Source organism: Syngnathoides biaculeatus, chromosome 9, assembly GCF_019802595.1.
Source record: "Syngnathoides biaculeatus isolate LvHL_M chromosome 9, ASM1980259v1, whole genome shotgun sequence".
NCBI classification, from domain to species: Eukaryota; Metazoa; Chordata; class Actinopteri; order Syngnathiformes; family Syngnathidae; genus Syngnathoides; species Syngnathoides biaculeatus.
This window is the reverse complement of record NC_084648.1, coordinates 21,122,967-21,148,848: the sequence shown is the minus strand read 5'-3', so window position 1 is coordinate 21,148,848 and position 25,882 is coordinate 21,122,967. Positions and strand designations below refer to the sequence as shown.

Below are 25,882 nucleotides of genomic sequence, written 5' to 3'. Positions count from 1 at the left end.
TGAAGAGACGACCTGACGAAAGGCGTCCGTCTGGCGCCGTCACGCTTTAAGCAACAAATGGTGCACTCAACACTCAAATGCATATCTTCAAATGTGCCCCCCCCCCCCCCCCCCAATCATCTCGATTTAAAGCCTCTTCCACGAGAGTGACGTGACCAAGCAAGGCAGTAAAATGACGACGTCCCGGTCCGCTGGGTCACCGCGGCCGGTTTTTCCGTCCCCATGTGCGAGAACGCGCTTGCTCCGTTTTTCCTAATGTTGAATCCCAGCAGCCGAAAACTTGATCCTGCCCTTGCGACACACCCGAAACTTGATCCGGGCCTCGGGAAATCCCCACATTTCATTTCTTCAGAAGTGACGTGCTGTTTGCAATGTACGACGTCGCCGTTGTGGAAAAACTGCAGGAGGAAGTGTGAAAGTTCTAAATAAACGAACACGCGCACACCTCACCTCACCTCACCTCCTGACCGTGACTATATTAGGGCCCGTTTTTGTACTTTGTCATGTAACTCCTCCGCCGAATGTTAACAAAAACAGGTGCACAAGGTCGGGCGGGCATCACAGAGGAGCTGGAAGAGATTCGAGCTGCTGGCTTTTTTTTTTTTTTTTTTCCTTTTGTCTTTGCTTTGGTTTGAGTGCGTGGCTTGAAGATAACGTGCAATTTCGATACATATTTTTTTCCCCTTTCTCTCTCTCTCTCCCAGCGAGCTGTCGCTGTTGTCGCCTACCTACTTTATCGGAACAGCTGGCGATTTCCACTTTTGGATAAGTAACGGCAGTTAAGTGCCATTTGCTGATGCGGCCCCACCCGGCGAGGTCAAAGGGGGGCTGGCGGCCTCACGGGGGCCGCCGTGACGCCCTGAGCGCTCCCGGCGCGTCTCTTTTGTCGACCCGCGGCCCGTCTGAAACATCCCATCCATGCTTCAACATGTGCCATTTGACAACGTGTTGCTGTTGGCTGTGTATGTCTCCGAAAGATGAACACAGTCAACATGCATATATGTGTATATCTTGTTTGTTTTTTTTCCATCAACTTTTGTTTTAAGTTTAGGTGATCACGTATGTTAGCACCCTCCATGTAGAAGAAGGGGAACTATGAGACTGGGGGGGATTTGCTACGTACCCAGAGGTCCCCTCTTAGTGACGCGTGCCCATTCATCACGAGGAGACTTTTCAGCACGGGGGAGCGCTCAGACCGTCACACCGGCTGGCCTGGAATGACTTCAGAATCTTCTCACCATCCGATTGGTCGGTTGGAGTAAGCCCGAGTCCACCGGCAACGTGGGCGTGACGACGACGACGACGACGTCTTTTCTCAAATTGATGATTAAGCGCACGCTTCTCAATTGCGTTTTTATGAGGGGGGCGCGGCGGCCGACCCCGACCGGTTGCAGCGTCTACCCCGCGGTTCTGACGACCGGGGTCCAATTCCCAGCCCCGCCTCCGTGTCGCTGTGATCCCGAGTCCCGGAAGTCGTTCGCTTCTGTGTGCCCTGCGATCGGCTGGCCCCGCCTCCTGCCCGAAGATAGCTGGGATGGGACCTTTGTGAGGATAAGCGGCCCGGATAGATTGAGGATTTATTTGTGCATTCCCAAGTAAAGCATCTTTGAAGTTCATATTTCTTTTTGAGATCCGTTAGTGCTCTTTGGACTTTTTCTGGTCCAGAACGGCTGCGCTGCCCTGTTGTTGTTGTTGTTGTCAGCCTGACGCGTGTTTGTTTACTCTTGACGCGCTCCTGGTGCTCCCCTGTGATTGGACGAGCGTGTCCACGTCAGGGGCAGTTGACCAATGAGCCGCTTTTTGTTTTCCAACAACTCCGCCCTGATCCCCGGATGTTCCTGCTCAAGAATGCAAACTTTGCTCACGTGCGGCTAGCAGAGACGAACCATTTTTCGTCGTCTTCATCTCGTCGTCGTCGTCGTTGTTGTTGTTGTTGTTCTCCTGCCGCGGTGTGACGCGTCGACGTCGTCGGTGTGCGACGTTGGACGACTTGCTGGGAGGCTCCTCGCTACATTCCAGGGCGCACCCTGCTTGTTCCCGGTAAGTTGCAGGTGGCCTTTTCCTTATTCTTTTTTAAAAAATCCCCTTTAAGGTTGTTTTTTTTTTTTTTTTTTTTGGTCACGTTTTTTTCCTTTTTTTTTTTTTTTTTAAACTCATCTTTGCGCTTCACATCTGGCTCGGCTAGCAAGAAGCGACTTTGTTCGTAAGTTAAGCGTCGACTTGCTCGTTTTGTGTTGCGAGCTGGGCTCAAATGTTGTGAATTCCGTCGGCAGGGAGCGTGACGCCCCTGTGGAGAGTTTTGAGCGAAGGGAGCCTCCCCTGGATGGGTTCGGTGTCACTTTCCAACAAACCAAATCAAAACGTTCGCTCGGAAAACGGTTTTTTTTTTTTCTCCCCCCCCCCAGCTAATGATGAATGCTCGCTTGCCTATTACATGGTGTGCGGAGTGGCGCAAAAAATAGTGCTCAAGTTACTTTACAATAATATGATATGTAAAATCTAGTCATTCAAATATTTCCTCAATGAAAGAAAAAAAAAACTACAATAAAAATTAATTTGTCAATAACGGCCTTTTTTTAATCTCAGAGCACGAACATGAATGAGTCGAGACACACCTGCCACCATTTCAATTTAGAAATGCCCCAAAAGGGCAACAGATGCAATAAAAACATGATTTCCATGAATCACTTAAGCCACATGACGAAGAAGGCGTTCGTCGAACAAGCTGTTCTTGTTTTTTTTTTTGTTTTTTTTTTTTTTTTTGCCAAAACATCTGCAACTTAGCGCAAGGTTTTGGCTCAAGTACGTGTACCAGTTTGGCCAGTTACAGTTTTAAGACATTTTTTTGGGAGTCTGCCTATAACGACGCATGCGTGGCTGTGTTTTTTTTTTAATTCTTATCTTTTATTTTTTCCATTTGTTTCCCCAAATGAGTCATTTTGATTGGCTCGGCAATGCAACGTGCGTGGTCAGGGGCGTGCATTACATCGTCGAATGGTGAATTGGAGTCAAATGAAAAGAAAAATAAGATGAAGACCAAAGTAGCTAACAGCATGTCGATCGTCAGCCAAAGAAATGACAACAGTTCATTTGAAGTGCGCTGACAAGTGCAGTTTACGGAAAAATGTCAGGAGTTAATATAGCACTCGACTCGCCACCTGTGGTGATGAGATGTCATCTAAAATGCTTTTTACTACATCCCAGCATTTAGAAATGAAAATATCCACATTTTTCCACTATTAATTTGAATGATAGCCTGGATTGTTCTTTTAAATCGTCTGAATAGAGGATGAAAAAATGAAGTTAAAAAAAAAAAACTTGCACAAGTGTTCCCCCCCCCCCTTTATGTATATGTGTGTGTGGCTACATGTTCAGAATGAATCGCATTCAAAGTCAAATTGCTCTTAAGTCGGCGTGCGCTCACACCTGCCGTTGCCGAAAGTGCCCGTGTGCCACCCCAAATGAAGTTGAAATTTTTGGGGTCATTTAGTTTGCGCTCAAGCGAAATGCTGCTGTTTTTTTTTTTTTTGCTAACGCTGAATCTCAGCTGTCGACTGTGGACAAGTGCCGCCGGCTTGTTTCCCGAGCGGCACAAGCACGTCACCAAGATGTGATGAATGATTTGCAACCTCCTCTTTGTGAAGCTCAGACTGAACAAAACAATGTCGATGAAGGCAGCACGATAAACGTCTCTCGCTTCTTAGACTACTGCACAAAACAATGCGACGCTCTTAGAAAATAAAAAAGGAATCCGCTGCAATTCCTTTGAGTCTGCATTCAACTTGTACGGCAAGCCCGACCAGACCAGACCGGCCCAGCCCACGCCCGTGGTATGTTTTAGAAATACTGTACCCTATTTAAAGGCACCATAAAGTAGTACAGTTTGGCATCTTGAAGTTCTGCATTGCAACCTTTCGTATATCAGGGAGGAGCTAAATTTAGCCGGGATTGTTCGACGCTATCGACGAGCGTTTTTTACGTCGCAGTAGACGCTGACGTGTTCTCGCGTGGTATTTTTGTCGGGTTGCAAAGGCAGACGGATGCACGAAACAAATTTCGTGTCGTGCCTGGTGCGGCCATGTGGCCGAAGAGAAGGCGCCCATCTTCTCATTTGTAAAGCACATCTGCGCAAACGTTTTCTGTTTTCGCTTGGGGCCTTACTACGAAAACAAGTCACGGAATTAATTTCCTGCCGGTTGCTCCCAAGATCGCACAGAACGAAAGTGCGCAATGAAATTGTTCCACTATGTGAAAATTGTTTGAGGGGGTTAATAATTGAGTACGCTAACGCTTCCTGGTTGAGCAGGCTCCTCCCCCGAACTTGGAGTCCAGAGATGATGATGATGATGATGAGGAGGAGGAGGAGGAGGAGGAGTTTAGGTCACCCCCCCCCCCCCACCTCTTTTGCTTATGCGTGTTGTTCTTTCTGCTTTGCTCTCAGGTCCCAAGTGGCATCGCCTTGAAAGACATGGCCGAGGGAGGCTTTGACCCGTGTGAATGCATCTGCAGCCACGAGTACGCCATGAGGCGCCTCATCAACCTGGCGAGTGTTGGGAGAGTTCGTTTGTGCTCTAAGCTGAATGGAATGCGGAGAAACAAGTGGGACGCTGCCAGGTTGCGCTGTGTCAATATCCTGGTTCCTGCTCACTGACGCACAACTTGAGAGCTGCGGGATCGACTTTGTGTTTGCGAACGGGAGCTTTCAGGATGGGGAAAGTAGACCGCTTAAACATGTTGCTGGGACGGGTCGACTCGTAGCATTGACGACCACGCAGCGCAGTAAGAGCGCGGCGTCGGGTTCTGGGCGACTTCGTCGTCCGACTCGTATGGCGAGATGCGGTCCGATTGAGGAAGGGACGATTTGTGTTGCCGGGAGTCGGCAAAAGTTGCACAAAAGCCGACGACGTTCGAGAATCGACAAACCTTCGCGGGAAACTTTTGAACCCGCTTCACACGAGTTTAAAAAAAAAAAAAAAAAAAAATCAGGAAAATACTTCCTGATATGTCTCGCCAGTCAAACCGTTGACTTCAAACCGTCATCAGGAGAAAAAGAAAACATATTTGAGACATCAGCTCAGCGAGCAGCGCAATGTTTTTTTGTTGCCACGCCAAAGGAAAAATAATAAAGTGCTCCGTGTGACACGAGCAATGCGGCTTCATGCGATGAGCTAACACGACACATGTTCAAGGCTTAAGAGAATAACTCATGGCAAGCGGGGAAATTCAAATTTGTCATCATTCTTGTGCTCGGCACGCAATTTCACTCATGAGCGGCAGTTGATGGTCTCGACAAAATGCCCGGGAAACTCGTCAAGCGCTCAAGCCCGCTTCTCACCCAGTTGGTGCCTCGGTGACCCCAATGATGAAAATTGTTGGTAAAACTTTTGCGATCTTCAGCCTTCCTTTACTTGAGCTCGGAGGTGTCCGCCTTCCCTCGGAAACGTAGTGAGACGACGGCATCGCGTCGCCTTTGGTTCGGGTACCTGCCGGCGTGTGGGCCATTTTCAACCGTTTCTTTGGACCGTCGTCCATCAAAGTGCTCTCGCTCTGAATTCAATTTCCCAACGTTTGTCTTTCTTCTTCCAGCTCAGACAGTCTCAGTCGTACTGCACAGACAACGAGTGCCCTTTGGAACGTGCGTATGACGCGTCAACGCCGGCCCGTTTGCACGTGTCGGAACGCAGAATAGCAGCTTTGTCTTTTGTGCCTGCGCAGTGCCCGGACCCAGCGGCGGGTCCCTCGGCGGCGCCGGCGCCGCGGACCTCAGCCTCCCCGTCCTTCTGATGGGATGGACGCTCCTGGCCGTAATCCTCTTCCTGATGCGGCCTTCGTCTCTCCGAGGGTCCTCCTCCTCCTCCGCTGGAAAACCCGGCCAAGATCACCACGTAAGTGGCATCCGACCTCGGCCTGCTAGTCGTTATATTTTCTGCCTCCACAAAAATAGATCATTATTTGCAGTCAACAAACATTTGTGGAAATGAGATGTTGAAGTGCAATAATTGTTGGGTATCGCCAGATTACACGATGCTGCCTGCTTGTACACCGACTAATGAAAATGAACGCACCAGTGTGAAAAATGGCAGTTTTAAAAGTTAAAAAAACCAAAACCAAAACCAAACGATACCATGAAAGGTCATTTTAAAGTGGTTTATTTCTCTAAGTATTCCAATTCCCCTTGGCCAGACCAAATAACACTTAGAATTGAACGTCTCGGGTGTACTCTCGCTGATTTTAAAAACAAATATCGGTCGGCGCTTGGGCCGGGCCCAAAAGGTTCAGGAACTTTTCCGATCAAAAGAAAGAAATGGAAAGTTTTGGAGCAGCTCAGCCAGAGCCCGGACCTAAATCCAATTGCATTGTTTACGCGTATCGATACTGTGAGATTGACTGAAGTCGGAGACATAAAAAATGATCCCACTCACAGCAATCGGAATCAGAATCGGCTTTAATGGCCAAGTGTGTAAAAACACACAAGGAATTTTCTCCGGCAGTCGATGCTGCCCCGTTCCGACATTCCGAACAAAGAAGAAGGAACATGGCAACAACAAACCATCCTGGCCATTTGTGTTGTCCTGTTGCAGAGAGGCGAACGAGGGCCACCGGCGCCACCTGTTGACTAGGAGAGGAAGTCTGGAAGTTGTTGGTCGCTGCACAGCCGACGGAGGCTGCCCCACGTCGGCCTGCCTTGAAAGAGATTTTCTTACTTGGAACTCTCCTCGAGTGCCAATATCATTTGGAATATTTTTTTTTCTTTTGTTTGGGCTCCCCAACTGAAGCAAATATTTTGAGGTCAGGCCATCCGAATGTTTGAAAGCAAAACAAAACGATGTATATAATAATGTACGACACACTTCATTTTGTGTGACGCTCAGCTTTTGATGGGGGTTTTTTTTTTTTTTTTTGTAATTACTTTAAGTTTACTTCTTTGAGTGAAGTACATCCCGTATTTGTGCGGCTCACTGCAAGCAAGGCAAAAAGAGGAAATATATCATTGAGAAAACATGATTATTATTCTTGTGATTATTGGACAAAGGGAATTCTTGCATATTGACAGCATTGATCTTTTGGAGGTGTCGGGAGCCTCGAAAAATGTGTTCTTTGCACAATGTACTTTAGTTGTATAAATAAATCAAGATACTGCAGATCATCTTCATGCATGATTGTCACTGTAAACTCGGTTTGGACATCATGGGCCTCATACGCAAGACGTTTCTTGACTTATTTTGCAAGTCTTACTGCTGAAACATAATGAGGCCTGTCAAATGTGGAAAAACAAAAAACAATTCCAACTTCGAGTTTTGTCGATTCCTTACAGTTGTTCCAACTGTTTTGGTAAGGTCTAGTAGGGTCTGTCGGGAAGTCCAATCTCAGATTCAGGAGGACCAATGTGGTTTTTGTCCTGCGTGGCGGTGGAACTGCGGACCAGCTCTACGCCCTCGGCAGGGCCCTCGAGGCCCAACCGGTCTAGATGCCTTTTGTGGACTTGGAGAAGGCGTTCAACTGTGTTCCTCTGGGGGGGGTGGGCTTCAGGAATTTTGGGGTACTGAACCCCCTTATACGGGGTTTTCGGTCCCTGCTGAGAACCACTGAGAAACTCTGGGCTCAGAGGAGGGTCGCTGCCCCTCCTCCAGGTTGAGAGGAGCGGGATGAGGTAGCTCGGGCATCTGTTGAGGATGCACCCTCGGCGCCTCCCCTGTACGGAGTTCTGAGCACGTCCCACCGGGGACGACCCAGGACACGCCGTTGGTCTTCCGGGATCCCCTCGGCGTTGTCAAACAAAGTGGCTGAGGGTGTCCCTGCTTCAACCGCTCCCCCCGCAACGAGACCTCATATAGATGCATATTTGAGGAGGCCTTCATATTTCTCCTATTGAGTTCTGTCATGCTGGAAAATCGTTTCGTAGACATTTAACGTTGCCAACAGGGGAGAAAAAAAAAAGTAGCACAAACTAAATTTGCATTTAATGAAACTTAGGAAAGCAAATCCCAAAATATTTGCCTCCTTGGTCGCATTCACTCAGGAGGAATAAAAGTCTTCACAAAAATGCCCTCTGAGCTCACTCCAAACTTGTCTCCTTTAATGTGACTTCAGTATTTCAATTAACTGTCCGCTCCACTTCAGAAACCCCAAATGAATTCCCTTCCTCGATATATTTTTCATCCAGATCACTTGGACAATTTGTTCACTATTTAAGAATACAATTTGACAAGGTCGAGGACTGCAGGAAAGCGATTGATCCGTGCACGGCGCTTGTTTTATTTCAAGCCATCCACCCATTTATCCCCACAAGGGTCGCGGGCGTGCTGGAGCCTATCGGAGGGGAGGCGCGGGGGAGAGACCCTCGACTGGTCGCCAGCCAATCGCAGGGCACACGAACGACTCACAATCACGCCTACGGTTCAGTGAGAGAGTCTTGAGTCAACCTGACTGTGGGAGCAAACTGGAGTAGCCGATGAGCCGCCACGCAGCCAGGCCCCGGATTTGACACAAATATTGGGCTTGTAGCGCCGGAGAAAAGGAGTCGGAGGCGGAGTGTCGGACACAGGAACAGAACCTCGCTTTTATTGGTCGACATCAAAACACGACTCGCATAACGGCGGGACCGCTGTTAACCTTGACTCCGGAAGCGCAACGACAAAAACAGTCCGTGCGGAACCCCGCACCCCAACTCGAGGTCCCGCGGCTGAATGATGTAAACGCCACAGGCTAAAGTAGACACCAAAAGGTGCAGCGCATGGAAAAGCTTCGACACGCTGACGTTAGCTCGCCGTTAAAACGTAAGTGCACGTTAGAGAGGGGCGGGGGGGTGTTTAGGTCATTGCGGTGTCATGGAGGCCACACCTCGAGTTTTCCGAATGCTCGTGACGTCACTCGTGCAAACCAAAACAAGCGAGGAGAGAAAATGCTCCGCGCATGCGCGATAGCAAACCGGAAACTGTTTCCCTGGGTTACCGTCAACAAAATGGCATTTGCGCCGCATTGAACAAAGTCACAAAGTTATCTGAAATTGGCAGAAACGTGCCGAGAGGTTCGTGGTCATGTTAAAATGGACAATTGTAGCGTGACTTGTTGCTGCTAGCAACTAAGCAGCTAGCATGCTAAGAATGACGAACCAAGCATTCGACCTGCTTGCTTACTCGCAAAGTCCCAAAACAACAAAAAGAACAACGTTCCAGGTAACGTCTTGACTTGTGATGACCTCCCACAGCGACTCGAGCCGTTGTTGTCTCCGCAGGATGAACTTGAAGCTGCGATCTCCGTCAGAGCTGGAAAAACCACATCGCTTGCTCGTTCCGAACGTTTGGACGAGGATGGCTTCGGTAAGGCGGATGAGACGAACGTTGCTTCTTATCAACTACGCGGGGACTTAAAGTCCGCGTTCGAATGTGTACATTAGTGGAAATTGGCAACATTTTCCAATTGGTTTGATGCTGAAATGGATGATTTATCCCCCAGAGAGTTTAAAAACTAAAACTTTCCAATGACGCCAAAATAATTGTGATAGGTTCAGAACTAACAAAGTCATCAAACTTCCAAGTTAGGAAATCGGAGGTGGATAACCTCTTTTGGGTCAGCTGGAAAGCGTTGGCCTCACAGTTCTGAGGTCCGGGGTTTGATTCCGTCCCCGCCCGTGTACAGTTTGCGTGTTCTCCCCGTTTCTTGGGTGGCTTTTCTCCGGGTGGGCAGTCCGCTTTCCTCCCACATCCCCAAAACATGCAATTTTAATTGGACACTCGAAATTTCCCGGAGGTGTGATTGTGAGTGCGATCGGTTGTTTCTTTCCATGTGCCCTGCGATCGGCTGGCGACCGGTTGAGGGCGCACTTCGCCTCCTGCCCATCGACACCCGGGATAGGCTCCGGCGCTCCCTGCGACCCTTGTGAGGATAAGCGGCTAAGAAAATGGATGGATGGTTAGATAACCTCTTTTGTTTACCACTGGAAACAATGGGAAATCTGTGACCCATATATGCTTTTTTTTTTTACTGAATAAAATGCCCATAACTTTCGAAAATCTTTAGCTATAAAACGTTTTGAATGATCTTTGGCCCATCAGCAGCCTATTCTGATGCTTTTTTCCCATGATGCATCGTTAAAATAGCACTATAAGAGCTATCTTATAACGTGCAGATTTATTAATGAAATAAATCTACCATCATTGGCCAAATAAAAAGTAAACAGAGGTGTAAAATATGTACGTTTTTAGAAAATGGTGGCCACTTGTCACGTTGCCATTCTCTGTTTATGCTTGTTATTTTGGTGAAATGATTGGAAAGAAAAATATTTGTAATTTTGCGTATGCCCCAGATTTTTTGGACAGCCTCCTCAAGTCAAGGAAAAGCAGGTGCGATGCGTTCAAAGCCAGCAGGACTAAAAGCAAAATCAGTGATTTTGACTTCGCTGATGATGATGATGATGAAGGAACAACAAAGAGGACTTCCTTCTTGAAATCAGCGAAAAGGATTCCCGCGGAGGGCGACGCGATGGCGCCGCAGCACGAAGCCGACGCCGCGAGCCCGTTTCAGATCACCCGCGCAGACGATCTGGCGGATAAAAAAGATGGCGTCCCTCCGCTCAGCCGTCGGCCCGGAGACGACGACGCCGCTACGTCGCCGTCGGAGCGGTCGGACGGCGCTCCTCCGGACTTGCCTCCGGCTCTCCGCGGCGGCAACTCTCCGGCGCCCGTCGGGCCTGAAAGGAGAGCGGACGCGAGCGGGCCGACGCCTTGCGAGGGAGGGGCCCGGACTTCGTCGGACGCCGAAGTTAAACGTGCGACGGCCTGCGCTCGGTTTCATTCACCTTCGTGTCAACTTGAAATCACGCACATTGCTCGCCTCTCCCGTGATGCACGTGTAGGTGTCGAGAAGGAGACCCCCAAGCCCAAACCGAGACAACGGACCGTGGGTCCGAAGCTCCGCGTGACCGAGAAAAGCGAAGCGTCTCCGTCAGCTCCCCCCGCCGGCGATTCTGGCCGCGACGTCGCTGACGTGTCGACTCTGGAAAGGATCGCGACAGGGAGCTGCAGTCCCAACGTGGGTCCTTTTCTCTTCTATCTTGAGAGATTGAACGATTGGATCGATCCTCGACCCGTCATCGACACGGTACGGTCGGGAATTCACTCCGAGCGTGCTCTCCACGATCCGGCGATATTTATTTGGAAACTCGGAGCACGCTTGGGGTATGCCGTCGGCTCATGTATAGCAAATAAATAAATAAATGTCCTTTTTTTTTTTTTTTTTTTTTACATTTATTCTTATTTTTGAAGTTGCCAGATGGCCGCCGCGATGAGTGGCGCGCTTCGAGTGAGTAGTTTCACAATTTTGACGCGTTTGCAGTCGATTTGCCGTCAAGCGGCATTTCCTTATTCGTATCCATTTTGGGTTTTCCTTAGGTGGCGTGACTTTAGGGGAGACCGAAGAAGAAGTCGGCGCCTCATTGGAAGATTCAAATGTAAAAGGTTTTGTGCCTTCGGTGAGGATTTTTTTTTCTGTTCATTTGAATATATTTGCTGTTGTTTTTCAGCAAGAGTCGCGAGAAGGCGTTGCTGCTGGAGTCCAAAACAAATCTGATGTCAGGTCAGTACTCAGTCATGTTATCCAAGCTGCTGCGTCCCGGCAGTATGTTTTTGGCGCTCACGCGAGTTCTGACTCGGGTGACTTTCTTTCTATTTTTGTCGTTTTTGTTTTTTCGGTGCCATTCAGGCCAAGCAGTTCCCAATCCAAGAAAGCCAACAGTGTGTGCGCCAAGAAGGTGGAATCAAAGTATCTGGGAACCCTCAAAATTCTGGATTGTAACGTTTCCCAAGATTGTCAGCCGCAATCCGCCGATTTCCTTCGGGCCACCGTTTACCAGGTCGGTTTTTCGACAGAGGCCGATGAGCGGGCCGTCCGAATTAGGATCGGAAAGAAGTTTTTGACGACGATCGGTCGTAACCTTTCTCGTTCCTCCTCCAAGGAATGGCTCCAAAAGAAAAGGGAAAAGTCCTCAGAGAACTCGAACAAACAGAAGATTGTGCAAGACCAAAAGAAAAAGGTGAGCAGCTGAGAAGATCAGAACCTCTCAGCACAGTGGACCCTCTCCACCGGACTACGGTAAAACTAAAATGCGGCTCAACCTTTCCGTGCCGTGCGAGCGGCTGACTCGCTTCTCCTCCGGAACGAACAGGTCGAAGAGGAGAAAAAGAAAATTGCCGCCGCTTCGTACGACGCTTGGAAAGAAAAGAAAGACGAGATGCTCAAGGCGAAAACCAGGGAAGACAGGCTGAGGATGAGAGAAGAGCGAATAGCTGTGGAAAAGGGCGAGGAAAAAAGGAAAGCGGCTCAACGGGTACGCCGACGGCGGGGCCGAGGGAACGAAACCGAAGCGACGGGGTCAGTAGGGCCGCTGGCTGCCCTCGCGCCCGTTTGCGGTGGAAGGCGCTCGCCGCAGTGCCAGGCCGGTTCTCGCGGTTCCTCTAGTGCGCATCTGCACTGTGCCGGGAAAAGGGAGCGCAACTCTGTCCGTCCGTCCGTCCGTCCGTCCATCCATCCTACATATATGTATTTTTGGTGCTGTAAAAATGCAAATTCTCAAAGAAAACAATAGCAAAACGTCGTCCAAATCCTTCTCCCGGCAGATGTTTCATCAGTGGAAGCGAGAACACGATCACTTGCTCCGAGAAAAGTCTCGACAGCAGAGGGAGGCCGAGAGGAAAATGGCGCTCAAGAAACGAGAGGACGACGAGGAAAGAAGGCGAGACAGCCAGTCGGCTTTTTCAAATTGGTGAGTTCCAAGTTGGCGGAGAACCCTTTCACATAAGCGACGAGTGGGGTGGCCTCCAAATTCATAATAACCCCCCCCCCCCCCGACAGATTACGCCGTTAACTGTGTGAATATTATTTTCCCAGGTGTGAAAAGAAAACAGACGCCCTGTGCAAAAAAATCTCAACGGAACGGCAGGAGAACAAGAATAAAGCGGAGGAGTTTCGATACATTCAAGAGGAGAAAGACAAACTGGCGATGGAGACGTTTGAACATTGGCTGGTAAGGAAGGACAATTTCGGACAGGTCCAAAATGGACTTCCTCGCGTTGTTGTGGGCGGGGCCGCTTCAAGATTGATTTTTCTCTTGAAAAACAGGCGAAGAAGGATATGCAACAAAAACGACAGAAGGAAGAACGGCGGATACAAGTGATACTGCGAGACAGCCCGCCCCCGCCGTGGAGCCCCCCCAATAAAACCGTTCAATTTCGGAAATAACTTTTGGAAATGTGCAATGTCTGAAGTTTGCGCGACTGGCTTGGGATCAAAATTCGGCGGTGATGAAAGTGTCCCACAGAGGCAAAAGATTGCGCATTTGAAAAGAACGAAAGGCATCATTTTCCAGGACTGCCTAGATGATCCTTGATCCGTTTTCGACCCGATCAGAACACACGGGAGGAGATGACAGAAGTTCAATTGGAACGTTTCTATTTATCCGTAAGGTTGCTTTTATCGTTGGTAGTTTTCATAGTCACTTCATTGGTGTTATGTTGTGCTGACAAAGTCCAAGAAAAATATCCCCAAAATGAAAATGTCTCAGCTCAGAAGCGTCACAAAGATCCGTTTTTGTTTTTCTACTCCCTCAGAATTGACTCGATGTGCAGCTGTGGCTCATTTCTCATCCTGAGATGTTATTAAACTAAAACTATTTCATCGAGTTTTGCTGACATTTTTTTAATCGGAATTTGGGCCCACGCAGATTGCCGTACACGACTGCGCGCCGTCGACCGAAGATTATCAAGTACGGCGGGCGGCGTGCCGTCACGGATGAGCCCGGCCGCTCGCTCGAGGCTCAACCGGGTCATCTTGGTGAGAGGCTGGAAATCGTTCAAGCTCGGCACTGATGTCAAAGTGGAAGGGGGGGGGGGGGGACGACCGTCAAGCGGCGGTCGTTGGGCGCAGCTTCCAAATTCACGACAGAAACGTGAACGGTCGGAAGCCGATTGGACCCCAAAGATCAAGCGAGCGCACTTGCTGGACTGAAATGTTGCGGCGGCATCAGGCAGGGCCCCCCTCCCGCCTCAAAAGGCAAACGTGCACATCCAAAGTTCCGTTCCCGTCGCCTCGATGAAACCTAAAATGTGTTCCTCGGAATGTGGGAAGAAGGCAGACTATGTGGAGAAAACCGCTGCCCGCACGGTTTCGAACCCGCGGCCTCAGAACTGTGAGGGGCGTAGGCTGACGTTCAAAGGAAGAAAATTGCCAAATTCTGCCGGGGATATTGAATAATTGATGTTTCCCCTGCTGTCTGAAGGGAGGCCAACTCGCCACAACTCCTCCCGTGTCAAGATTTTTCCATATTGTGTCACGTGTGAGTGCAGTCATGTTGCTCCAAACGAAAAATTCAGACGACATTTCGACACAGAAGGGCGAGGCAAAAACGTCATCTGGGGAAAGGAAGCGGCAAGTTGGACTCCACTCGGAACCGCAACACGCACAACTCGAAACAGATGTGAGGAGTCATTCGGGTGGCGCTCGTCCACATATTCCACACTGAAATATTATAAAGACGTCAGCCCCGCCAATTTAACACAAGTTAGCCATGTTACTTATTCTCCCATGAGAATTTAGTTGTCAATCACCTCAAAAGGTCTGTTTGGAATTGAAAGATAGACGTGATTATTATTCTTTTTTTTTTTTTTAAACTGTTGCTTTTTTAAACTTTTAACCGATCAAATGTTTGCGAGTGTCCGTGGCGCGATTTGTTCCTTGAAACAACGCGCGACACCAAGTTCACCAAATATGCTCTTTACGTTGCTTTCAACGTTGGTCGTTATTTGAAATATCAATGATTCAAATAAATAAAAACTGCGCTCTAATGTGAAAATCCACCAACCGGAAGCTGTCTCGCGTCACGTGTGCGTCACGCCGAGCGTGTCGTTTGGTCCTCAGACGCCGCGGAGCCATTCAGCGGGTCAGCGCGTGCACGAAACCGCTCGAGGTGAGGCCACCGGTCGAGTGCCACAGAAACCGCTTGACTTTTTTTTTTTTTTTTGGGGGGGGGAAATTTGTTGTTGTTGTTGTTGTTGTTTTAAAGATGAAATGAGTGCCGAGGCGACCAGCCGTCGTCGCTCCTCTCGTGTTTTTTTTTTGAAGAAAAAAATTCCAGAAGGGAAGCTCGAGCTTTTCCTGCAAGAAGTCGGATAAGGTCGCGTCGGCCAAGAGTTAGGCGAGCGATACCGATACCGGTGCCGGTGCCGGTGCCGGTGCCGGTTGGCCTGTCGAGCCAAAGGTTCCGTCAAGGTGCTCGTGTGTGCATGTGCGTGACGTGGCCCGAGCGGAATGAAAGGCTCTTTGATCGCCCACGGAGCCGCCCGGCTCTGCTCGGCAACCCACTTGGACGTACGCCGAAGTCTTCAAACTGCGTTGATGTGAATGCGCGATAAGTAAAGAAGGAACAAAGTTATTCAACTTCGAATTCGAAGTTCGGGGGGGGGGGCTGAATAACGTCTTTTGTTTTCCGATTGGGAAATGTGTGACCCCAAAGTTTTTTGTTTTGTTTTGTTTTTTAAATTGAACACAACGTCCATAGCTTGAATATGGACATATTCCTACGAAACTTCCCATCGATGCAATTTTCCTCGATGTATGATTAAATAGCACAAGTTGATGTCGATTTTCCCAAGCAACCTCCTTTATGGAATTTTACACCACGGGCAAGGTGCTGACCCGCCCAGTCAAGAATCTGAAATACCTACTTATCTTTTAATAGATGAAGGGTGATTTTGTGACATAAAAAAAAAAAAAAAATCACAGAGCTGAAGCAGACATGTTGGAAATGAAAAATTGAGGAAAGGAAAGGAGAAAGCTTCTGGTTAATTTTTCTTTCAGTCATCAACGGGATTCCTGGGAATTCTGTCCATTTGCCCGAAAATGGTTTTTCTCCAAATTGTCGCCGCTTGGGTCGAACCAGTCGAGATGTCCGAGTGAAATTAAATTGAGCGTGCAAGCCGCTAAAAAGTCATCTAGCGGAGAAACGTGACGACGTGCCCGCGACCTTGTCAAGAATGTGAAACCTTGAAGTCGTTGCAGGAATTTGTGAGAAGTGCTTGTGACGACCATCTCCTGCCTTCCTTCTTGGGATGTTTGGGCCTGTTGCACAAGGGACACCATACGGACAAAAGTATTGGGACAACCCCCTCTCCTAAGTCGCCCATCCGTTTTCGGAGCCGCTTCACCCGCGGGTCGCGGCGGCGCTGAATCTGGGCCAAAGGCGGCGTGCGCACCCTGAACTGCCCGTTGGCCAAAAGCGGGGCACCAAAAAATTCGTATTCATCTCCCACCCATGTTTTGGGGATGCAAAGTACCCAGAAAAAGCCACGCAGAGATGGGGAGAACAGGGCGGATTTAAACCAGTCGTTTCCCTGTCTGACAAACTTGCAGAAAAGTTGGTGTTAAAATTCACATCATCCAATTCGTGATTTATTCTCTGATGTGATGACAGACGAGTCCTGATGCCTTTTTTTTTTTTGCGCGGGTGTGTCGCTTGACAGATGTTCCAAATCAAGAAGATCTGTTGCATTGGCGCCGGCTACGTGGGAGGTCCCACGTGCAGCGTGATCGCCCAAATGTGTCCGGAGATCACGGTGACCGTCGTCGACGTCAACGAGTCCCGCATCCGAGCCTGGAACTCGGACACGCTTCCCATATATGAGGTATCGCGTCCCGTACTTCAAAGTAGCGTGCAACCGGCCCGAATGCTCCGTCGCCCGTTTTATGAAAACCGGTCCAATATTTGTGTAAATGGGCCAAAGTTACCCAATTAACATAGACCAGGCCTGTCGGCAAGTACGTGAAATCATTCAAAAAGTTGAAGTGAATCTAATTTCCGGTTCTAAGGACAAAAAAGTTGTCACTTTTTACGCCTCTGAAATACTTGGCTCGACAGCGGCGCCGTTCGCCCTTAAATTGTTCAATTCAAAATATGTAAATGTAGCTAATCCACGAAATGCGGATGTGTCTTAAAGTCGTGCACTTGGAAGATTTAATGAAGCGTTTCTTTCGGAGGCGGCCTGGGCGAGTCCGACCAAAACTTTGAGACTCGCCGCTGTTGATGCTCACTGAACTGAAGTCGCTCATGATTAATGTTTGGATCGCAACTTTTTCAAAGTTTTGGTTGAACTCGAAATTGTGTTAGGAAAAGAGTGCGATATATTTACTGTTTAAAAAAAAAAAAAAAAAAAAGTACATAAGCGTCCCAATAACCTGCTGGGTGAGATTTGTTTGATTATTAACTATCCCGACGCGCGTCACGCACGTCACTCGCAGGGCGTGGTCCGAAAGTCTACATCATTTGAAAGGCCCTTCAGCTGAGTACTTGTACACGTGAAACGGGACGATTGCAACACCGACGGGGCGGGGGCGGGGGCGGGGGCGGGGGCGGGGGAGACTTCCTCGTGGCTTCAATGACGTCTTTGTCCCCGTTGAGCAAAAACGGCCTCCGTCCTTCTTCTGTCCGTAGCCTGGCCTGAAAGATGTGGTTGAGTCCTGCAGAGGGAGGAACTTGTTTTTCTCAACGGACATCGACGCAGCCATCAGAGACGCCGACCTCGTTTTTATCTCGGTGAGTTTTCGCCGTCACGCCCGCGCGAACACACACAATCGGCGGCGCCGCCGCTGGAAACTCAAAAGCGTGCCCGTGCAGGTCAACACGCCCACCAAGACCTACGGCATGGGCAAGGGCCGCGCCGCAGACCTCAAGTTCATCGAAGCGTGCGCTCGCAGGATCGTGGAGGTGTCGGACGGCTACAAGATCGTCACGGAGAAGAGTACCGTCCCGGTGCGAGCCGCCGAGAGCATTCGACGCATCTTCGATGCCAACGACAAGCCCAGCCTCAACCTCCACGTGCGTATGATTGGCATTCAGCGAGGGAGGGGGGCGGGGGAGCAGGGCCAGGGCCGAGCCCCCCCCCCCCCCCGGCTCTCCTGCCGCTCGACCTCCTCACCGTGCCCCTCCCGTGCCTCAGGTGCTGTCCAACCCCGAGTTCCTCGCCGAGGGAACGGCGGTGAAGGACCTGAAGGAGCCCGACCGCGTCCTGATTGGCGGGGATGAGACGGCGGAGGGTCAGAGGGCCATCCGGGCGTTGTGCGCCGTCTATGAACGCTGGGTGCCCAAGGCCAGGATCATCACCACCAACACGTGGTCGTCGGAGCTGTCCAAACTGGTGCGCGTAGAGCAAATCTGTCTCCCGTGCCGCTTATCCTCAGGCGGGTAGCGGGGTACGCCTTCAGCTGGTCGCCAGCTAATCGCAGGGCACGTAGAAACGAGCACACCTACGGGCAATTTAGAGACGTGTTTTGGGACGCAAAAGGCAGACGGAGGTCAAAATTTGAACGTTAATTAAAAATGATGGCCGGGAGAGACCGTTTCGCCCCGGTCAACGTTGTCGTGCCGCCGGCTTGCCGTCTTCCGCCCTCCGACAACTGAGTTTGTGCGCGCAGGCGGCCAACGCGTTCCTGGCGCAACGCATCAGCAGCATCAACAGCATCAGCGCGCTATGCGAGGCCACCGGGGCCGACGTGGAGGAGGTGGCCAAGGCCATCGGCATGGACCAGAGAATAGGAAGCAAGTTTCTCAAAGCCAGCGTGGGTAAGACGCCGACGCCGTTGGGGGGGGTCGCTGTGCGTCGCCATGCGTGTCGTCACGTGTTCAACTATTTCCTTGGCGTTTTTGCAACTCTGAATCGTGCCAGACGAGAACAACAAACACGTGATGTGAAGATTCCTTCAGCCTCACGCGAGCCGACAACAACAGTTGAACAAACCTGGTTTCGAAACCAATAGTCATCCATCCATCAATAATAATAAGGCAAATCTGCATTTATGCTTTCACAGTCGTAATGACGTATTTACAGTGCAGTTTGCCGAGAGCGGCTCAAAGTTCTACTGGCGGGTCCCGCGATGCTCTCATTTGGAGACTCGCAGAAAGGACGACGTGTCCCGCCAGAGGGTCGCGAGTTCCGTTGCGGTCCAAATGGCACGATTGAACGCGCGCATCTCGTTGCAGGTTTTGGTGGAAGCTGCTTCCAGAAGGATGTGCTGAATCTCGTCTATCTGTGCGAGGCCCTCAACCTGCCCGAAGTCGCCTCCTACTGGCAGCAGGCGAGCACAGCGGCGCTTTCACAGCTTTGGAGTCAACTTTGGCGCTACTCTTGATTCTTTTGTGTGTGTGCGCCCCCCCCCCCCCCCCCCCAGGTGATAGATATGAACGAGTACCAAAGGCGGCGCTTTGCCTGCAGGATCATCGACTGCCTTTTCAACACGGTGACGGGCAAAAAAATTGCTCTGCTGGGCTTTTCTTTCAAGAAAGACACGGGCGATACGAGGTGGGTTCGCCGCCCCACGCCTTCGGGAACGTTGCCGTTAATCATAAAGCCGAAGAAGTCGGCGCTTCTTCCAACTCGGTGACATATTAACGCCGCCGCCGTCGTCGTCATTGCGCGACCGCTTCCTCTTGCGTTTGTCACCCCTCAGAGAGTCGTCCAGTATTTACATCTCCAAATATCTGATGGACGAAGGGGCCAAGCTGTTCATCTACGACCCGAAAGTTCTGAAAGAGCAAATCGTCCAGGACCTTTCTCAGCCCAGCATCTCCGAGGGCAGGCCGGAAAGAGGTGACCCCCGCCCCAAATGATGTCAAATGTCCAGCGCTTGCACTGATGCGTCGGCTGGGAAGCAAAAATAACTTTGAAACGCTAACATTGCGGCCTCAGTTTCAGAGCTGGTGACGGTGACCTCTGACCCTTACGAGGCTTGCCAGAGCGCACACGCGTTGGTCATCTGCACCGAGTGGGACATGTTTAAGGTCACCTTTTTTTTTTTTTTTTTGGAAACTTCCTCCCTTCCCCTGCAAATTGAGGTGGGGGGAAAAAAAACAAACAAGTTTTGATCGCGCCTCGCGTGTTTGCCTGCAGGAGCTGGACTATGAGAAGATTTACAAAAAGATGCTGAAGCCGGCGTTCATATTTGACGGCCGCAGAGTGCTGGACCACCTGCACGCTCAGCTCCAGGACATCGGCTTCCAGGTGAGCTCGGGTTCATCGCGGGACGACCTTACGTATACACAAAATGTTGGGGATCGCCGGGGGAAGTATAACGCCGTGCAACGGGAGGGTCGCCGGTTCGAATCCCCTCCTGGGTGCACATCCCTGGGCAAGACGATCGAAATCGCCCACTAATAGACGCAGTCGGATGTCTGGCGGCAAGTCTGAGGGGCCGCCGGCGACCAAGCTCCGCCAGGTGGCCCCCAGGCCGGAATTAATATGTGCAAATGTGAAACATCACCGAGGAGCATGAAAGGTCCTGTCCGAGCGTAATCATCATTCTTCGTTTCTGAAAAACGTGAAGCACCGCAGAATCTCAAATGTCCGTTTTTTAAATTTTGTATTCATTTCTTAATTATTTTTTTTTTTTTTAAATCCCCCGGGGCAGATTGAGACCATCGGCAAGAAAGTGACGGCAACACGAATCCCGTACACCCCCGCCGCCGCGTGTCCTCGCATCGGTGCCGGCGAGCCTCCTCCCAAAAAGGCCAAAATCTGAAGCCGCCGTCGGCACGCGACGCATTCCGCCCGCCACCTTTCACAATCCTGCCTCGCCATCGATCCGAAGCGAGCCCGCCCGGCCGCGTGACTTCCGGATTTGGACTCGGACGCGCTTGAACCTTCCCACGCACAAAAAAAAAAAAAAAAGCGTTTTCTTGAATTCACAGGTACTTATCAAGCATATTTTCCATGTAGTCTTGAGATAATCTAGTTTTTTACAGTCACATCCCAAGTGTTTTTAATACAGTTTTCTATATTTTTTTTATCAATCATAATGCTGTACGTGTCCGCTGTATCTGTGACTGAATGGGCCAATGCAATAAAATGGAACGGAGATATTGAGTATAATTACAAAGGTATGTAATTGAAATCGAAGACAATTATTTACAGTAATCCCCCCACTAAATCACACTTCAAGCTCTGTGATCCTGCCTTATTCCAAATTTTTAATACTGCAGTTGAAGTATTAATTCAATTAACCGTTATCCTTTGCTCTTTGCCTCTGTTTAAAATGTGTTCAGGTTATTCAAGGTGAGTTTAAAAACCTTAAAAAAAAATGCCATGCTGTAAATGCTAAAGAAATGTACATGCTGTGTTTCTATATGATGGATTTCACGTTGTGAGGGGGCGGTCTGTCACATGACTTCAGTGATTTCATACCAAAAAAGTGAGAGCAGATATTGTTGCGTTTAGGTACAATACATGTACATGTGTTTGTCCCCCCCCCCCCTCCCCCCATAGTAACATAATTCAATGATTATATTCAACGGGGGTTGGGGTCACAGGCTCTACCATAAACACTTTTCATTTTTGAGTTACACAAAGAAGATGACGCTAATTTTACTACTGAGCTCACAAACTCACACCAACCAGCCACGGAAGTGACTTTAAATGAAAGAACGATTTTTGTTCATTCTTGGTGGCTTCGTAAATCCACCAGTGGAATTTTTTTTCAATCGTAAAAGTGACCAGTGATTGATTATTGCAAGATAAGCTTCTGGACATTTCATAGAAAAACTGCGTGGCGGGCTGGGGGGGGGGGGGGGGGGGGGGGGGGATTATTTCCTCTCCAAAATGGCGGTGCTGCCAAAAACCAGTTTGGGAACGACAGGATTAGATGGAGGCCCTTGAAGTGCAAAGTGGGCAGCCGCCGCAATTGCGGCGTCGTGCGTTTTTCTGCAGCTTGAAGCGATACGTTGCGGCATTAGCGCAGGTTCACGTACGCCGAGAGCGCCGCCGGGTTTTTTCGTAATTCATTCTGCGGCAAGAGCTGCCGCTTTTCCCTTGAGCAAATTCTTCAGGAAGAACTCGCCTGCCGAGAGCGGAGATGATTTCAACCTTTGAGCGAAAGAGCAAACTTTGATTTGCACACGCGGTCCGGATGCAGTGTTGGATCTCACCCGCTTTGTAGGAGGATCGAACCAGCGGACCGCTGGCGGTGTACGCAAAACCCATCTCGTTTCCAACTTTCTCCCAGTGTGCAAACTTCTCCGGAGTGACGTATTCCTCCACCTACGCACACAAACGGCCGCGTTTGCCGTGAAGTCGAACGCGACTCGCATTGTGGTGGTCTGCCGTTACCTTGAGGTGGCGCTTGGTGGGTTGCATGTACTGTCCCAGTGTCAGACAGTCCACTGCAGCCTCACGCAGCTCTGCGACGTCACCAAAACAGTGTCAAGACCTCACGGCGGAGCGAATAAGACGGCGCGTAATCGGGCCGCGTACCGCTCAGCGTATCGTGGATTTGTTGCGCCGTCTCGCCCAATCCCAGCATGATGGACGTCTTGGTGAGCAGAGTGGGCTTGACCTTTTTGGCGTGCTTCAGAACGCTCAAGGACTGGTCAAAGTTGGCTCGAGGGTCTCGGACGTGCCTACGATTATTAGGAAAGGGGGGGGGGGGGGGGGATTATTTTGCGCCAAATAGGAAATTGCCACAATTCCCGGCCGACAGAGCGCGCCTGATTATAAGCCTCGGTACACAGGAAGAGTTTAACGCCAGTGTTAGCGGGCGTGTGAAATGTTAGCGATAAAAGCGCAGCGCGGAGTCCGTGCCGCTGTGGTACCTTTGCAGCTCACGGACCGTCTCCACGTTGTGGGCGTACACGTCCAGACCCGACAGGGCGATCTTCTCCACCGCCGCGAGGTCCCCCCGAAAATCGGGCGTCAGACATTCCACCAGGATCTGAGGGTTCCTACGGGAAGGCAACGGCGGATGCGCTTTAGGTTGCCATCAAAATAAAAATGTGTTTTTGGAAGTTGAATGTTGTGGTTTTAGGCTTTCATCGAGAAATACATTCAGGAGAAAAAGTTGAATGCTTCTGCTCGGAACCAGAACGCCACACTGCTGAACGGCGAGCGTTTGATCAGTGAGGAAAAAGAGTGAAGCCGACTTTGTTTACCTTTCCTTCAGGTGAGAAACAGTCTTGGCGAAATGCTCCGCCCCTCCGTCGGCAAGATCTGGCAAAATCAAGGTGGCAGCTGTGAATGTTGTCCGACCTTGCTTGAGTTCGAACTGGACTGTACGCAATGTTTGGACTCTAAGTCCTGATATTTTCCCCATCTTTTAAGCCCACGTGGCTTATTTGCCGACGACGTTGTCTGTTCTTAGCTTTTCTTTAACTCCAATTTGAGTCTCTTTTTTTGTTGTTGTTTTCCCGATCAAATCCACTTAAGTCGTTGCGACACGTGCATCATTTTTTGGCTTGTACGTTGATTTCCTACACGAAGGTCGGCGCTCGTTGTTTTCTCTCGTACTTACGCGTGAACATTTTATTTCAAAGTAAATGAGAAGGGTTGCGTCAGGAAGGGCATCCGGCGTAAAAATTGTGCCAAACATATATGTGCGTTCATCTGAGATGACACGCTGTGGCGACCCCGAAAGGGACAAGCCGAAAGAAACCCCCCATTTGACTTCCGACCTGTCTCAGTCACGGAAACCACCGAGCGGAACCAGTCGGCGGCCCCGCAATCAGTCTCGGGAACCGCATGACGGAATGCTCGCGTGGTGCCAAACGGATAAGAGAAGACTTTGAAGTCGGTTCCGCAAACGTGAGCGCGACCTACAAGGCGTCGGCAACGGCGTGGGGGCTCCCCGCCCCTCTTACCGTCTCTGTCCACAGAGGTGAGCACCACGTAGTCCAGCCCCCATTCTGCGATGGCCTTGGCCGTGTTGCGGGGTTCGTCGGGGTCCAGAGGCGGCGGCGCGCGGGCCGTCTTGACAGAACAGAAGCGGCACCCGCGGGTGCACGTGTCTCCCATCAGCTAGCCGCAAGAAAAGTTGCGGCGTTACAAAACAGGTTAAAGTCTTCCGGGAAATGTCAACACCGGAAGTCAAACGACAACAGCGCCGCCCCAGATCAGCCATTTTCTGAGTTGCTTATCCTCACAAGGCTCGGGGGAGCGCTGGAGCCAATCCCAGCATTTTTCGGACAGGAGGCGGGGTACACCCTCAACTGGTCGGCAGACAATCGCAGGGCACAGAGGAGAAAAAAAAAAAAAAAAAAAAAAACCGACCATTCACACCTCCGGGCCTGGGATTTGAACCCCGGTCCTCACAACTGCGAGGACACCCAGCCGCCCACCGTTCCACTCCTCAAAAATCCCCCACAGCAAACACATTCCGGTAAAAAGAGAGCGTTCCGACCTTTCTATGCTGCACTCCTCACTATGAACGTCGGTTCCGTTTGCGCTTGGGACGTCGAGTTTTTCGGGCAAACGACGCCTTAAAAACGTCAGCCCAGATTTTCACCTGCACGTGGGGGGGGGGGGGGCGCTTTGGAAGTGCCCCCCCCCCGACGCAGGTGGTTTTAACTCTGGCCCGGGGGGTGTCGCTCTTCTTTTCAGAACTAAAAAGACAAAGGCGGACGGGACTGACCATGATGGTGGCCGTGGCCGTGGCGTACTCTCCTCCTCCCCAGCATTCGCCGATGTTTGGACAGCGAGCTTCCTCGCACACCTGACGGAACACAGCCAGTCACGCTTTTCGACTTGGCCTTGCACGCGGACGGCGTTTCTCTTTTGGGCCGCTTACGGTGTGGAGGTTGAGATCTCTCAGAGAGTTCTTCAGACGGTTGTAGTTCTTCCCAATCGGAATTTCTGTCTTCAGCCACGGAGGCAGCCGAAGCCTACAAAAATGTTACAACACTGAGCCAAGATCTTGTGTTTTATAACTGCACTTGAACAGCACAATGTTACATTGGACTCTCACTTGGGAAAGGAAAATAATAATTAAAAAAATGTCTTCAAGAAGGTAAAGCACCGTCGCTTTCTTCAGCACAAAAAAAATATATATTATTTGTACTTTTTTTTGTACAGTGGAGTAGTTGTTACACAATATTGCACATTTCATGGACAGAAAACGCAAGTCTCTTGTATTCGGGGATATACAAATTACGCTGTAATGTATTATTAACCATCTTTAACTAAGTGGATTTCCAGTTCCACTTGGGAACAGCCTTGAAACCAAACATCCCTACTTGAGGGCGTCACTGCGTGTTCGGAGGGGGGGGGGGGGGGGCACACACATAGCCCCAAATCGATGTCGTTGCTTCCAGTTGGGCCCTTTGAAAGTTTGCATTACGAGGCCAGCAACCCCCAAAACGCACCTTTCGCCCTTGCGCCTCTTCAAGTCGCCTTTGTACTCGGCCCAGTTGCTTTTCTCGGCCAGTTCTCCGGAAATGAAGTCCCGCAGCGTGGGGCCGTCACTGGCGTCCAGCGGGCCTCTTTCTTTGCTGCTGTCAGCCGGACTCGGAGAGGACTGAGCCGCGGAGGAGACGCAGCGCTACGGGACACAAAAGGAACGTTTGGGGGGGGGGGGGGGGTCCTCGCGCTCCGCATACTGCCTCGATCGTGAACTTTGCCCTTGCTCGGGCCGGTAACCGCGTTTGAATCCAACGGAACAACACAAACACAAATGATTGGGAAAATAAAAGACTGACGTGTGAGACGCTTGTCGCTCCCAGCCACGGGCGCCTCGAGGACAAACGGCCAACGACACCTCCGCTTTGCCTGAGTAACGCCATCGCGCTGCTTTTTTTGGGGGGGGCTAACAACTTCCAGGCCCAGATAGGCATCGAAGAGCGATTGGTCTGGTCTGGTGCGGCGTTGCGTTCAGGTGACGGAAGCGCAGCTTTTTGGCTTTGCGTTTTCCTCCGTCGATTTTCATGGGCGGTGTATTCATTTGTTCAATTATTATCAGTATTAGCATTTTCCATTCATTTTCCCGAATGTACACCCCGAATTGGTCGCCACTCGATCGGAGAGCACTTTTGTTGTTGCATTGTTCTCCATCGGTGTTGAAATACACGACTGTACATTCATAC

The 25,882-nt window shown here is 50.3% G+C and overlaps 4 protein-coding genes across 9 annotated transcripts; 3 read left to right on the top strand and 1 right to left on the bottom strand.

Moving 5' to 3' along the window:
- Positions 1-1,815: 1,815 nt before the first annotated feature.
- Positions 1,816-7,295, top strand: smim14 (small integral membrane protein 14). Its single transcript, XM_061829856.1, has 5 exons — positions 1,816-2,040; positions 4,442-4,543; positions 5,587-5,635; positions 5,716-5,885; positions 6,582-7,295. Exons 2-5 carry the CDS (start codon positions 4,469-4,471, stop codon positions 6,618-6,620), a joined length of 333 nt encoding a protein of 110 aa, XP_061685840.1. The 5' UTR covers positions 1,816-2,040; positions 4,442-4,468; the 3' UTR covers positions 6,621-7,295.
- A 221-nt stretch (positions 7,296-7,516) lies between these two features.
- Positions 7,517-13,675, top strand: map9 (microtubule-associated protein 9). 4 transcript variants are annotated; one of them, XM_061829848.1, is made up of 14 exons: positions 7,517-8,777; positions 9,236-9,320; positions 10,307-10,343; positions 10,421-10,768; positions 10,856-11,100; positions 11,265-11,301; positions 11,391-11,449; positions 11,522-11,574; positions 11,701-11,851; positions 11,954-12,031; positions 12,164-12,325; positions 12,615-12,760; positions 12,886-13,021; positions 13,117-13,675. In XM_061829848.1, the coding sequence occupies exons 2-14, from the start codon at positions 9,237-9,239 to the stop codon at positions 13,234-13,236; spliced, it is 1,656 nt and encodes a 551-aa protein (XP_061685832.1). In that variant the 5' UTR covers positions 7,517-8,777; position 9,236; the 3' UTR covers positions 13,237-13,675. The 4 variants fall into 4 exon arrangements, with proteins under 4 accessions (XP_061685832.1, XP_061685831.1, XP_061685828.1 ...); XM_061829847.1 differs by lacking the exon at positions 7,517-8,777 and adding an exon at positions 8,883-9,176; XM_061829844.1 differs by lacking the exon at positions 7,517-8,777 and adding an exon at positions 8,883-9,176 and having other exon boundaries at positions 10,307-10,768.
- Positions 13,676-13,989: 314 nt separating this feature from the next.
- On the top strand, positions 13,990-21,601 carry ugdh (UDP-glucose 6-dehydrogenase). Of its 3 annotated transcripts, none has more exons than XM_061829849.1 (12): positions 13,990-14,470; positions 16,512-16,673; positions 17,480-17,581; positions 17,663-17,863; positions 17,985-18,182; positions 18,460-18,607; positions 19,025-19,119; positions 19,213-19,343; positions 19,492-19,631; positions 19,731-19,822; positions 19,932-20,042; positions 20,449-21,601. In XM_061829849.1, exons 1-12 carry the CDS (start codon positions 14,342-14,344, stop codon positions 20,557-20,559), a joined length of 1,620 nt encoding a protein of 539 aa, XP_061685833.1. In that variant the 5' UTR covers positions 13,990-14,341; the 3' UTR covers positions 20,560-21,601. The 3 variants fall into 3 exon arrangements, with proteins under 3 accessions (XP_061685833.1, XP_061685834.1, XP_061685835.1); XM_061829850.1 differs by lacking the exon at positions 13,990-14,470 and adding an exon at positions 14,722-14,959; XM_061829851.1 differs by lacking the exon at positions 13,990-14,470 and adding an exon at positions 15,806-16,405.
- On the bottom strand, positions 21,599-25,665 carry lias (lipoic acid synthetase). The gene is made up of 11 exons (XM_061829852.1): positions 25,499-25,665; positions 25,166-25,341; positions 24,592-24,685; positions 24,436-24,516; positions 23,666-23,822; positions 22,961-23,018; positions 22,625-22,753; positions 22,287-22,432; positions 22,143-22,213; positions 21,962-22,073; positions 21,599-21,873 (listed from the first exon to the last, which is right to left on the bottom strand). The coding sequence occupies exons 1-11, from the start codon at positions 25,631-25,633 to the stop codon at positions 21,815-21,817; spliced, it is 1,218 nt and encodes a 405-aa protein (XP_061685836.1). The 5' UTR covers positions 25,634-25,665; the 3' UTR covers positions 21,599-21,814.
- Between the last annotated feature and the right edge of the window lie 217 nt (positions 25,666-25,882).